This window comes from Bos javanicus, chromosome 3 (genome assembly GCF_032452875.1).
Source record: "Bos javanicus breed banteng chromosome 3, ARS-OSU_banteng_1.0, whole genome shotgun sequence".
Taxonomy (NCBI): Eukaryota; Metazoa; Chordata; class Mammalia; order Artiodactyla; family Bovidae; genus Bos; species Bos javanicus.
Genome location: NC_083870.1, coordinates 104,942,469 through 104,956,462, shown reverse-complemented (window position 1 = coordinate 104,956,462; position 13,994 = coordinate 104,942,469). Strand labels below are relative to the sequence as shown.

Here is a 13,994-nt window from a genome sequence, read left to right as displayed (position 1 = left end):
TGGGTCCTTATAGTCTTGGCTCCTATGAAACATGCTCTGGGGAAAGGCCTGGCCAACACTTACTGGCCTGATAGAAACACAGGTCCTGGAACCCGGGATATCAAAGCTGCAAATGGCTGTCTAGGCACATGATAGGCAAAAGTCCAGAGAGGGTGGGTCAGCAGCCAGTGATGCCCAGCCGGGGTACAGGGGTGTGGAACTCAGGGCTCCACACCTGCCTCAGGCTCTTTCCCCGCCGTCCCTTTGTTCCCTTCACTTCTAAGTAGCCCCTTCCTGAAAAGTGCCTCCCACCTCCTGCTCAACCAAGACCAAATGCTACAGCATTATTTTGTTGTTTATTACAAACACAAGTTCGCAGGTAAATAATTGAGAGTCTAAAAAAATACGTTAAAATAAATAATCGGAATCGTCAAATTTCTTAGAGCAAATAAGTTATATACAGACAGGTGAAGTGGTGCAGGCCCTTCTCACCAAGAGTGCCCCGAGGGTATGAAGGGAGAATAAGGACATTGGAGAGCGAGGGCTGGAGGGGACAGAGCGGGGGTGAGGGGTCGGGGGCGGCCGGGACTTCAACCCTGGAAGGACTCGGGCTGGCTTAGGTGTGAGTGCCCGCCACTGCACGTTGTTCCTGGTTCACAGCCGCCAGACAGGACACCTCCAGGTTAGCACATTCCACATGCTATTCCTTTCAGCAGGGCCTTGGAACTGGAGCCAGTGTGGGAGGCCACGCTGGAGCCTGGGGCCTGATGACTTTCCTGGTGTCACGGAGCTGCCTTGAGCGAGGCCCCCTCCCCAGGGCGAGGAGGCCAGAGCTTGTGCCTGCTCCAGCAGCTGGGTTTTCTGGCCCAGGAAACAGGTCGGAAGGTCTCCCAGCTCTGGGATGCCCCTCTCCTCCTGTATCCACACAGGCTTCCTTCCCAAAGTTCTCCCAGAGTCGAGAGCTATCTCTTCCTCTGCCTGGAGTGTGAAGGTCTGGTCTCCCTCGTCGGCTTCTGCTGTTGCCTAGCAAAGTGGATCTTGGTTGCAGAAATAACCCTGAAATGGAAAGAGGTCAATTGAGCATCTCTGGAGATAAAGATCACTTGAGAGTTCCCCATGAGAGGCAGCGGTCATAGGGTCTGGATTCCTTATTCATGGCCAAGAGGTCAGAGGGTGGTCACAGCCGACCCTGAAAACAAGGTCTGAACCTCAAGGAGAGGCCGGGGCAGGTTAGAAGCTTTTCTGCCCACAAGGAGCTTTGACAAAATTGATGCTCAACATCAAGTGCCACCAGGGTGACTGCACGGCCAAGAGTAGCCCCGTGGCTCTCCCCTGATTGCCCTCTCACTTCCACACCTCTATCCCTGTGGCTCTTCAGGCTGTTGACCTTCCACTCACCCCATACTCCGTGCCCTAAAATTCCCATTCTTCAAGGTCCAGCTCCAGATATGTATGGATCCTAGCAGTCCTTTGAATCTAGCTGAGACCCTGGTAGGGGCTCTGCCGTCATCTAGGTGGCCTCACTCTGGCTTAAGGCGTTCTAGCCTGGGAACTGGGAGGCTGGTTCCCAGCTTTGGGAACTTGGGCAAGGGTCTCAACCTCTCTGAACCCCCTTCTTGGTCTGTAAAATAAACACAGGCCTGAACTGGTGTGAGGCTGAGTACAGACTGGCGAAAACACTCTTTGCTGATTACGGAATGCCAAGTACTTGCAAAGTCTTACCTTGAAGTTTTTCATCTTAAGACATTTCCTGGGTTTCCCTAGTGGCTCAGATGATAAAGAATCTACCTGCAATGCGGGGCACCCAGGTTTGATCCCTGGGTTGGGAAGATTTTCTGGAAAAAGGAATGGCTACCGACTCCAGTATTCTTGCCTGGAGAATTCCATGGACAGAGGAGTCTGGTGAGCTATAGTCCATGGGGTTGCAAAGAGTCAGACACGACTGAGTGACTAACACTTTCATTTTATTATTATTTTTTTAAGAGAGTTCCTCAGTATATCCTGGGTCCTGCCTAGCCGGCCATCCTGTCTTTTTGCCTATGTTTCCGCCTCCTCACAGAGATGTGGACCCTTGAGGGGCTAGGCTGCACCCCGGCCCTGGGCAGCCCTGAGGAACCCTCAGGGACAGAGGTTCGGGATGGCTAAAACCTTCAGAGCTCCCGTAGGGCCTGGGCTTTCTTGGGGCTCTTCATGTATGTCAACTGCTCTAACCTACAACAAGCCTGTGAGATGGATAGCAGCAGTGTCCCTGCCTCACAGACAGGAACCAGAAGCACAGAGAAGTTCAGTGAGCAGACCAAGGTCACAAAGTTTGCTCGTGGCAGGGCTGGGACTTTCTAGCTCAGATGCTGCCCCTTCAGCCACCCTGCCACATGACTGGCTATAGGTTTCTGTTCTCAAGTCAGTTTGGTTGGACACACGTTCATGGGCACCTCCTGGATGCCAAGCCTTGAGCTGAGCCATGTTGTAGCTACCAGGGAGACAGTCCAGTCTGGGACCCAGGGAGGGAACAGGCTGGGTAGCATCCGTTTGGACCCCAGCATGTGGGAGATGCTTGATTCAGACACAGCCTGAATGAACACCTGGGAACCTTCCACAGTCACAAGACTTGAAACCCTCAATAAAAGTCCACTTCCAGGCCTGGCGGTAACAAAGAGCACGGTGGTTAAGAACACAGGCTATTGAGTCAGCCAGATGCTGTAGCTTGCTCTGTGACCTTGGGTAAACACCTTCATCTGTCTGAGCTGCTATTGGCTGCCCCATAAGGACCCAAGGCGTCATATGGAGAATAAGGGAAATGTGCAAGGCATACAGAAGGCACTCAATCAGTGTAGGGGCCCCTCACCTCAGCCGCTGGAGGAGCTCTCCTGCTGTGGCCTGCGTCTCGCCATCCTGGAACGCAGCTGCAGGGGACCCGCTGCCTGGGACTGTCACCGCATCAGTCCTGAGTGAACAGCATTAGGGCCCAAGTGAGGGGCTGTCCAGGGCCCCCAGGCTGCCTGGCTGCAGGCCCAGCCCAGCCCCCCGCCCCGACCCGCCCTCAGGAGCAGATCCATTTCCACCCTGCGCACCTGGCACCCTTCTTTTCCCAGGTGGGGTGGGGCCTGAGGAAAACTGAGCCACTGGGAATGCGTTCTCAGCCTCAGAAAGAAGCAGTGGGGTGGCTGGCCTTCCCAGAGTCTGGCCACTTGCAGCCAAGCAGAACCCTCGGCAGGGAAACTGAGGCAGGGCTGCAGCCACAGCTGAGGTCTCAGGGGAGGAGTTTCCCATAGGCCGTCATGGGAGCGGGAGGTAGGGGAGGGTGAAGTCACTGTCTGCTTTCCCAACGCTCCGCGTGGAGGGAGGGAGGTCCAGAGGGCCGAAAGACTGGCAAAGGCGCTTTGTGGCAGCTCGGGGACGGTGCCATGGCCTCCCAACTCCAGCTACTGCTTCTCCACTGAGAAAGTTCCAGAGGTCCCAGAGCCCCAGCGACTAAGGCGGAAGGCCCAGCTCTCGTCTGACTGGCTGTGTAGCCTGACAGGACAAGTCCTGTTTCCTCTCTGGACCTGTGCTGCCTCAGCTATCACCTGGGGAGGATTCCTCCTGCCCAGGAGTGGGGACGCAATGGTCTCAGAAGCCCCCAGAGCTGGGGGTAGTGGCAGGGGGGAGGACTCAAGGGTGACTGGCTCCCTGCAGGAAGGGAGGCTGCCCCACAGCCCAGGGCAGCCTCTGGACCCCCAGGACCCTGCTCCCCTGGCCCCTCCTCCACCATTTAGCCACGCCTCTGCTGGCCTCCTGGACACCCTGGAGAAGGGAATGGCAATTCACTCCGGTATTCTTGCCTGGAGAATCCCATAGACAGAGGAGCCTGGCAGGCTACAGTCTGTGGGGTCACAAACAGTCGGGCACGACCTAGGGACTAACAGTCCGCCACTGCTGGCCTTCCAGACACCCTGCCCTCCAGAGCAGGTCCAGGCCAGCAGTCACCTCTGGCCCCTTGCAGGCTGGGTGCCCACTTACCAGGGCCTTTGATGGCAGAAGGTGGCACAGGCGGGGTCCCTGGCACTGTAGCACTCACAGCGTCTTGGCAGAGAGCGGCGCCGGCGTCTTGGCGGGTTTCCCAGGCCGTAAGGAGCTGTCTGTCTGTGGGCGGGCCGCCAGCAAGGTAGTGGTGTAGGGTGGAGAGAGACAGAGAGAGGATTAGATAAACCAGGACCATTGGCAAGCTGGGACTGTCCACACTGCACACTGGGATAGCCATCCATGCCACCAGGGTGGCAACAAAAGTAACCAGCTCCTGCCCTCAAGAATTCCCACTGCAGCTTCCTCCTTACATGCCAGGGAGCCTCGGGCAAGACCCTTACCCTCTCGGGCCTCTGTTCCCTCCCAACTGCCCTGGTCCTGCTCAGTAAGACGCTTAGCATGGGGGGGAGGGGTGGAGGCTGTCCTCCCTGCCCCTCTCACTCCCAGACAGCAATTTGAACTGATGGAGTCAGGCTGGTCCCCCTGTTCTCAAAGAAGACCCCCAACTAGTCTGGAAGAAAGGGAGAGAGTGCCCTCTCACAGAAGTGAACACTCAGGCTCACAGCTCAGCTGCCTCCATCCGGTCACCACTTGCCTGGAAGGGTGACCCAAGTGTTTCTTAGAGTTTTGACTTTAAAATGGTGAGTGTGCCTGACCTGCACGTGTGCGTGTGTGTGCATAGATATATTAGATTGGCTGAGATCGATTTCAGATTCCGTCTGGCTGAGGCGGGCCAGGCGAAGGGCAGGGGCCCGTGGCCGGTCAGACCAGCACCTCGGATGCCTGAGCTAATTTTAGACGGTGTGGTTGGAGCTGCAGAGACTCCAGGTAGACCCAGCACGCAGGGACTGGCAGGGTTCCCGCCCTGAGCCAGTGTTTGGATGCGGATTAGCTCCACACACGCTTACGTGCCGGGCTTCTCTTGTCTTTTGCAATTTGGAGAAGGAAAAAAAAAAAATACAAACACACAGAGAAACTTCAACTTGAAGTATGCAGTGGCCCGGAGGCAGCGCGGGTGCAGACAGAACAGACAGCTCTGGGACCCCACCCCGGCTCTGCCAGGTGACATGGGGCAGGTCTCTTGTCTGTCATTTGGGGACAGCAGCAGTCCCCTCTTCACTGGGGAGGATGGGGGTGCGTTCACGAGGTGATAACGCACCAGCAGTGCTTGGCATAGGGCCTGGCGCAGTCAAGACATGGGTGCTGTCATTAATCATATCATTCTTGGAAGATTATACAGAGGCAGCATGGCAGAGCCGCTGTGCGCTCTGGCATCTGCAGACCTAGGCTGGAGCCTCCTACCTACCACTTACTCTTCCTGTGTGACCTTGGAAAAGGCACCTAACTTCTCTGAGCCTCAGTACCCTGATCTGGAAAATGGAGCCAACACTTTCTGACCAGGCTTTTTGTGAGGATTTTCATGAGACAGCCCTCTGTCTTGCTCAGGCAGCCCCCACGTGAGAACTGAAGCAATAGCTGATTGCTATTGTTGTTAGCCCCACACTCCAAGAGAGAGCTGCAGTGTGCCAGGGCTTCCCCAGCATGCCAGCATTCCCCACCCCTGCCCCCTGCAACCCCTCTTGGATCTCTCCAGTAGCTCACCCGGGAGTGTTCACCCAGATAATGTCCAGGTGGCAAAAGTAGACGCACTCCTTGTCGAGCCAGGAGCTGCAGGAGCAACGTCGAGTCCGCAGGTGGGAGCCTCGGGCCCGGGGCAAGGGCGCTGGTTGCTCTGGGATGGGGGTAGTAGCAGCCTGGCTCTTGCCTGCATGCACAGGAGGGAGAGAAAAGTGGAGAGGTGGGTCAGGGCGCCTGGCACAGCTGGGATGGGGGACCCGCCGGGCTCCTCCTCTTGCATAATCGAGGAAGTTGGCATTCTCAGTGCTCAGGAGCCCTGGGCCAGCCTGGGGAAGCCCCAGCAGCTCTGGGTTGGAAGGACCGGTGGCTGTCCTGGGACGGCAGCACCTCTAATAGCACAGCCTCCTGCAGCCCCCAAGCCGCCTAACTCCTGCCCCTGAAGGCCCCCGGCTGGCTTGGGGGGCACAGAGCCCCAGCAGGAGATACAGACAAGCAGCCTCGGGGCTGCTGCAGCTGCTGAGCCCGTGGGGGGTGCTCACCTTCGTGCAGGGCCACGAGCAGGGCTAGAGCGATGGAGCACAAGGCGGTGGGCATGGCGACCACAGTGGTGAGGCACGCTCAGGCTGGGCTGGAGTTCGGAGTGTGCCTGCTGCCAGCGTCCTGCTGCCAAGCTGAGCGACAGCTCATTGCCTCGGTGCCCTGGCTGCCTCTTATAACACCAGGCATGGCTCCGCCCCTGCCCGTCCAGCCCTGCACCGGTGGGCAGGGAGCCAGGGACACCGCCTCCTCCCAGGGCGCCCGGCCCGCCCCAGCCTCTGCGGTAGGGAGGAGGGCAGGATGAGGGAGGAAAAAGGGGGGAGGATGCTCCCTCTGAGCCTGGAGCACCTCCTGGAGTCCTGAGGCTCCCCTGCTGTCCCCAGGGACCCCTTTCAGTCCCACTGGACCCCCTCAAGTCATCCTCCAAATGCCGTGAGCCCCTCCCCACTCTCCATGGGTCTTGCCCAGAGCTCAGAGTTGGGAGGGAGAGGTCCCATGGGCAAAACCCTCCCTTTCCTTGGAGGAGACCCTGCTTTCCTGTCTGCCTACTGTCAACCAGGTGGAGGGTGTCCCTTCTGCTGCGTGGGAGGTAAATGACCTACAAGGCTGTGTGGACTTGGGAGAGTCAGAGCCTTCTCTGGGCCTGCTTTCCTTAGGGAAGGACACAGTTTACCCCTGACCACTGACCAGCCTGGAGCCGCCTCCTCCCCACCTCCCCCAGGAAGTGCCCTTCTTTCCTTCTTCTTAACCTATGTGACCCACAGATTTCCTTGATGCTAAGAAGGGGCCCTCAGAGCCCTTTCCAGAAAGGTGGCTTGTGGATATGTACACCAAAAGCCCCTGGGAAAACCTCCCATCTTGGCCAGGACAGGATGTCTTGGCTCACCCCTTGACCAGGACAGGATGTCTTGGCTCACCTCTGTGACTTTCTGCAAAAAAGGCAGAGTGATGGAGGGGCTCCCTGGGGGCCAGCATCCTGCTCCTCCCCCTCGGCTGGCTCAGAGTCCCTCCTTCTCAGGGACCCTGTCTCCAGGCACAAGAGGAAAGGCCCTCTCATTTCTTGGAACTCCCAGAACCCGTGCTCTCTCTCATGCCTGACTCATGACATTGGGCTTATCTCCCCAACAATCTCGAGGTCCAGAGCTCCAGAGAAGGCCAGCCCTGGAGCCCGTCTGGCACACAGTAGGAGACTCTGAGTGAGTGCTGTCCGAGGGAGGGGGCGGTGAATGAATGAAGGCCTGGATTTGAAATGGAGAAATTCAGGAACCCACTAAAGCCCAAGTTTTTGCTCCTGTGTTCAGTTGGGATTTTATCATTAGACATTTTGGAAGGGAGAAATAGATGACGGTGAAGAAACAGCTTTGTTTCTTCCCAGGGCATGTTCGTGTGTGCGCGCATGTGTGATCCCTGTAGAGCAGAGCAGAACCAAGGAGGGAGATACCAGTTAGCATCCCCTTCCTTCCCTCCGACTGGCTCAGGCTGCAGTGGAAGCAGGAAAAACATTTCAGAGCACAAGTGTGTGTGCAGGGCACCACCATCCTCTCTCCTTCACAACCTTACACACAGCTGTTCTCATCTGGGTACCAGCTCCACTGCTGCCTGGGAGAAAACAGAGACTGACCAGAGGCCAGCTGTGTCAAGGTCACACAGCTGGTGTACCCAAGAGCCCACAGAGGAACTTGGGTCTTGTTCTCTCCAGTAAACCACAGTGACTCCCTGTCCAGTGCTCACACCCTCCCCCGTGTGGTGCCTCTCTAAGAATTTAGAAGAGTTATTTCTGGAATGAGGTGAGCAATGCTTTCAGTCATTTCTATGAGGCTCCGGGAGAATATAAATATGGAATTAAGCAAGGTTAGGGTTGTGGTGGCGGTGGTGGAGGGGGGAGAAAGAGGATTCAAACTACTGAACTGTGAAGAGATGACAGAGGAAAAGCAGGTCAGTGGGGAGAAGGAGGGGGTCAGGGAAGGGAAGAAAATAAACAGGGAGGCTGATAAAGACAGGTAGGGAGAGAGAGAGAATAAGGAAGCAGAGCGCAGTGAGAAGGAAAGAACTTGGATTTGAGAAAGTAAAAAAGACCATCGGAGTGAGAGCGAAGGTTCTAACCTGTCTAATCTTTACATAAATGCAAAATGCCTGCTCAGGACAATAGGCAACCAGAGGCTCCGAGTCTGGGAAACATGATAGAAGAATTAACGAGACCAGGAGACAGGATCCCTCTCTGCTGTGAAAGGAGGATGACGACAGGACAGGGGCCACCGCCCGGCCTGGCAGGGTCAGCTTGGGAGGCTGCGCCCAACTCCAGTTTCCCTCCTTCCCTGCCCGCTGCTCCAGCCGGGCGAGCAGGGCTCCTGTGAAATGGAGACGCCGGACCTGGGAACCTGAGCGAACCCCGGTCTTAGCGGCTGAAAGTGTTCCGGGAACAGCACCACCTCACTGGCAAGATTGGTTTCCAGGTAGAGAAAATCAAGCCGAGTTAAAAACAGCAGTTTTCTTTATTCCCTCTTCCCTTGCCTTTGACATGATCATGGTTTGTCTGCACAAGCCAACTGTTCCAATACACACATGAATTTCCTTTAGTTCCTGGCCCGTGGGCTTCACAGATGGCTCAGTGGTAAAGAACCTGCCTGCCAATGCAGGAGACGTGGGTTCGATCCCTGGTTTGGGAAGATCTCCTGGAGAAGGAAATGGCAACCCACTCCTGTATTCTTACCTGGGGAATCCCATGGACAGAGGAGCCTGGTGGGCTTCAGTCCATGGGGTCACAAAAGAGTTGGACATGACTTAGCAACTAAGAAACAACAAGAACAACAAGAATATCCACCCTAGGTCTCTAAGCCTGGGCCCCGACAGTCACCTCTATGCCTCCTGGCTGACCTGGCTGCATGGACCCTCAACTCCTTTGCTCTGGTTCCTACTGACTGCCCCCACCAGCTGCTCTGCTGCACTGCCTCAACCCCACCTGGCCCCGCTCCCTGCCTGGGTTGGTAAAGGCTGCAGACTGAGGCACAGGGATTCACAGGAGATCACTCTGTCAGAAGCTGGAGGAATTGATTTGCACACAAAATAATTTGCTTCACTTACACTTGGCACCAGCCTAATCCAAGAAGCAGAGATTTGTGGGGAGGGCAGGCTGGCAGAAGAGGATAGTTGGGGTGTATTTTTGGGTGAAGAAATATACCATGCTAGGAACTGCCTTCTAGAAATTCTCTCTGGTTTTCACTCCCATTGGGCAGATGAGACAACTGAGGTCCAAGAGGAGGAGCAACTTGCCCAAGACAGTGACGGGCTGGACACACTCTCCGGGCTACTAATCCAGACTCACCTTTTCCTGCACACCAGTGTAGTTCCCAGGGGTCCAAGCTGAGCCCCACTGGGTCCCTTTGAGAAGGGCTGTCAGGAAGGATCCCACTGGCAGGAAGGCAGGGACATTGGGATGGGCCTAGGCCACCTTCCTGGGGACCCCAAAGCTCCTTTGATTGCCTCTGTACTAATGATAAATTTGGTCCCATCGAATAGCTGTCCAGTGGCATGGGGTGGAGGATGTACAGGAGTGAGGATGAAACATCCTTCTGATGATGTCCAACAGGGCAGGAAAGGGCTGGAGCAGCTACCCGATGTTGTAGCAGTGGGCAGCTTTGTCCCCAGCTTTGCTATTCATGCTGTGTGGCCTTGGGCAAGTCCTGTCCCTTCCTTGGCTTCCCTGGACAGCTTTCCTCTCTTCCCATCGACTGTGAGGGGCCTGCTCAGCTCAGATAGCCTATGACAGGCAGAATCAACCTGCCCTGAGTTTCCAGCTCCCAAAATGCAAGCTCTGCAGACTCTGTGACTTCATTGTTATCACTCCTGCTCCCAGCCTGGAACCCTTTGCTCTTTCACTTTCTGGAAAACCAGCCACTTCCCTGTTGTCACCTGGCCCCACCAGGTTTCAGGAAGCTCTCTTGTTTGCAGTCCCAATGGAAGGGACACAGAGTCTCAGTCGCAGGCACATACCATGCAGGCAGTATAGCAGAGCGAGCAGATGGGCAGATGGGGCTGGCCAAGGGGGATGTCTGGACCCTGCAAGGAATGGGGGTCTGGGGAGGGTATGGCCCTGGAGCCAGCCTGAGTTGGGGATTTCGGGACTGAGGGAGCTTAGACATTCCCATAATGACCTGTTCCCGAGTTATGTCCTCAGGGCTACAGGTCAGGACTGCCCCCACTCAAGCCTAGGGCCACTCAGACTCAGGGCCTCTTTCTGGTGGGTGGTCTGGGCCTCCTGCCATCGGCTGCAGCTCACCCTGAGCCAGCAGGGCCTGCCACCGCCCACGGCATCGTCCCCACACTGGGTCTCTGCAAGAGTAGCCTCGGTCCTGTGGGACCAGCTCTCCTGGTCTTTGCGGCTTCCCCGGTAGGACACCCCCTTCTAAATTCTCCTCCTCCCTACAGCTCAGCCCATTGGAAAGATTTGTAGCTCCCACACAAACCACTTTTAAAGGGATAATTCATGTGCCCAGTCTGCTATTAACCTAAGGGTAATCAGGACAGGGTCAGCGAGGCCCATGGAACTGCTGGAATTGCAGCCAAAACCAGACACTGTTCAGTCAAGGCACACTTGTCAAGAAGAATGTCAGTCCCACTGAACATTTTGAAATAAGGAAACTAATCCAAGGACTGAGCATTCAAGATGGAGGTCTCTAGACTTGAAGTTTTGGACTTTTCTTCAAAGTTCTAAGGGCGCAATTCTGCACTTGGATACACATGCATTTAATATATTCTGAGCTCTATGTTAGGTGGTTACATAAGTTATGCTTATTAATTGTCATAACCTACCTAAGGGGTAGGTACTATAATTTGTTACTATTTTATAAATGGGGAAACTGAGGCTCATGCCTTGTCCAATGTCAGGCAGTTAGGAAGTGGCAGAGCCAAGGCTGGAAGGCAGATCTATGTAACTCCAAAGCCCTAATCCCGAGCCCTGGGTGCCCCCTTGCTGAGCCTACTCTTACCCTGAGATGAATAACAAACAGGACACCTCAATTACTCCTTGACAAGTACAGCGTATGGGGAGCCTCTGGCAGCAACACTTCTGCAGAGGTCACCTCCTTTGCTCCTAACTGGGCAGAGAACTCTGTGCAGGCTGGAGGAAGTGGGAAGCCTAGGAACACACCAGCAACCACAGAGGGGCGTCACTCCCTCAGCAAAAACACCTCACGTTGCTGGTGCCTGTGAGGCCACTGACTGAGGACTCGTCACAGCCGTTATGTAGGCATGGGCAGTCCATACCTCTTTCACTGGATACCCACAACAGACCTGGGATGCAGGCTGGGCTCATGACTCTCACTTGATAGGTGAGGTCTTTCCAGACAAGATTCTCACTCTACAGCTAAAGAAGTGAATTCTTCAGGGTCACACAATGAACAAGAGGCAGGACTGGAACTTTCCCCTTATATTCATCTGCTGTGGGACCAGGAACCTAAATCACACATTCAATAATTCCCACCCCCAACCCCCACAATCTATTCACCTACTCACCCATTCATCCCTCCCTCCATCCATCCATTCAACCTCCCATGTCCACAGCCATCCATCCACCCTTCTATTGATCCATCCATTTATCCATTATCTGACATTTTATCCATCCTTCCATCCATATATCTATACAACCAATCTCTCACCCATCCATCCTCCATCATGACAGATGTGGTTAGAGAGATTGGAAAGGTCAAAGAGCTTTGAAAGGCATGTTAAACTTGTCCTGGAAATATCTGGTCATTTCTGGGGAAGAGGTGTCTCTCCCCCCAAATTATGAACTCACTGAGACACAGTCTTCTTTGCAATCCCAACCCCAGGGCCTAGCACACAGGCCTGGGCACATGGTCCAGGCCCAAGGCTGGAGTGAATATACAAGATGACTTAATCTCATCAGACAAAACTGCCCTTGCAGAGACACCGCTTAAGATGAAGAAGACTTATGTCCCCTTTTCTGCCTGATTACATCTTCAAAATGCTCTAACGATGAAGGCTTGGACATAATTTCTAAAAGCAAAAGACAGGCAGCCAGAGAGGGAAAGTCCCTTGGCCTACACCTAGATGAGGAAACTGAGGTACAGGGAGAAGGAACAGCCCACCAGAGATCCTGGAGATCCAGAATGCCTGGATTCTCATCTCTGAGGCCCCTGCACTTGGAGGGGCTGGAACCCCAGCTTTCTCCTCCCTCCACTACCACCAGCCAAGACACGCAGCTGGTGGTTTTGCAGAGTCACACCCACCGTGTTGCCTAGAACCCATACTTTCCAGGGCGCACCCAGCACCTCACCAGGTGGCTGTCTTCCCTCTGGGAAGGGGTGAGCCACCCGGAGTCTGGGCCATGCAGAAATACAGTATTTCATTCTTCATTTAACAGCTATCCCCAAGTGCCTAGTTGCCTCTGACATCAGGCTGGTGAGGTCCGGGGTTCCCACTGTGACTCTAGGCCTACATACCTGAGCAGAGGTGTGCCCAGGATACCTCCTTGCCTTGAGGCTTTGGCCCTGCCCGCCCAGCTCCTGGGAATCCTGAGCCATGACAGACTCAGAAGAGGCCTTGCTGGGCTCTGGCAGGCAGGAGGGCGGCCAGGAGCTAAAGCCACTGCCTGGGGCAGCCTCAGGGTGTGGGGGTGAGTCAGGGGCCAGCCCACCCCTGGAATCTCTGAGGCTCCGCTGCTCTGGCTGCCAGCTTCAAAGCCCTGTGACTCAGACTCCAATCCTCCACTTACCCCCAGTGCCCAGCACTGTGTCAGGCCCTACGGAGCTCAGGGCAGGGGCAGCCAGTCTGTGCTTTCATTTTGCTGCTCACCAACCTTGGGACCAAGCGTATAGCACTGTTTAATTTTCCTGAGTATCAGAGGTCACATCCATCCGAGACTCCTAAGAAGAAAAGTCCTACCTCATAGCTGCGAGGAGGCTTTGTGACAGAGCTCGTGGACGCTTTGGCCCATTGCCTGGCACAGGAATTGCTTTCAGCAGGCCTCTGCTATCCCTCCCTCCCTCACCTCAGGCTGCAGGGTGTGTGTGGACACACTCCTGCAAAAGAGTGATGTGTGCATGTGTGTGTTGGGGGGGATGTAGTAGAAAGTGTGTGAATCTATACACCATGTGCCAGCTGCACCACGAGCATCCCTTCCACTGCCCTGGGTCACACAGTCCCTCCAAGTGCCCAAGGCCAGCCTGGCTTGCTCCACTCACCCACATTTGCCTTGGCACAGTACCTGATGCCACAACAGACATGAGGGGTATTGAGACTTGGGTCAATTTGCCTTCCTATGAAAACCAGGCTTCTGGAGCCAGGACCTGGCCTGGTGTCAGCGTGAAGCATCTTGTTCAGTCCAAATGCCCACCTGGCATAAGGCCTGCTTGGGACCTGACTTGGACCTGTCTTTCCTTCCTTTTCCCAGAGGCTTGTCACTTCCTGAACACACTGCACACTTTCTCGCCTCCCAACTTCTGTGCAAGGTGGGCCTTTCCTCCTCCTTCCATTCTTACTTGATTTATTTTGCCCAAACTCAAGGCCCATCAAAAAGGTTGCCTCCCCCAGGTGCGTGCGTGCATGCTCAGTCATGTGTGATTCTTTGTGACCCCATGGACCAGCCTTCCCAGCTCCATCCAAGACATGAGATCTAACTCATCTCTGAAAACCCACAATATTCTCATCCATAGCCACCTTTGCAGATGGCACTAGTGGTATAAAGAATTTGCCTGCCAATGCAGGTGACATAGAGATGCAGGTTTGATTCCCTGGGTCAGGAGATCCCCTGGAGGAGGGCATGGTAACCCACTCTAGTATTCTTGCCTTGAGAATCCCATGGACAGAGGAGCCTGGCAGGCTACAGTTCTTGGTATCACAAAGAATCGGACACGACTGAATCGACTTAGCACACACGC

At 55.1% G+C, this 13,994-nt stretch overlaps 1 protein-coding gene across 2 annotated transcripts in view; it reads right to left on the bottom strand.

Moving 5' to 3' along the window:
- Positions 1-316: 316 nt before the first annotated feature.
- Positions 317-13,994, bottom strand: part of EDN2 (endothelin 2) — a 31,370-nt gene continuing 17,692 nt past the window's right edge. Inside the window, exons 1-5 of one of the 2 annotated variants that reach the window (XM_061412321.1) lie at positions 6,099-6,961; positions 5,584-5,746; positions 3,979-4,101; positions 2,825-2,923; positions 317-1,035 (exon numbers count right to left, since the gene is read on the bottom strand). In XM_061412321.1, coding sequence (XP_061268305.1) covers positions 942-1,035; positions 2,825-2,923; positions 3,979-4,101; positions 5,584-5,746; positions 6,099-6,153 — 534 coding nt within the window. In that variant the 5' untranslated portion in view covers positions 6,154-6,961 and the 3' untranslated portion in view covers positions 317-941. Of the gene's footprint in view, positions 1,036-2,824; positions 2,924-3,978; positions 4,102-5,583; positions 5,747-6,098; positions 6,962-13,994 lie in introns of those variants that run through there. The other variant, XM_061412320.1, reaches the window with a different exon arrangement.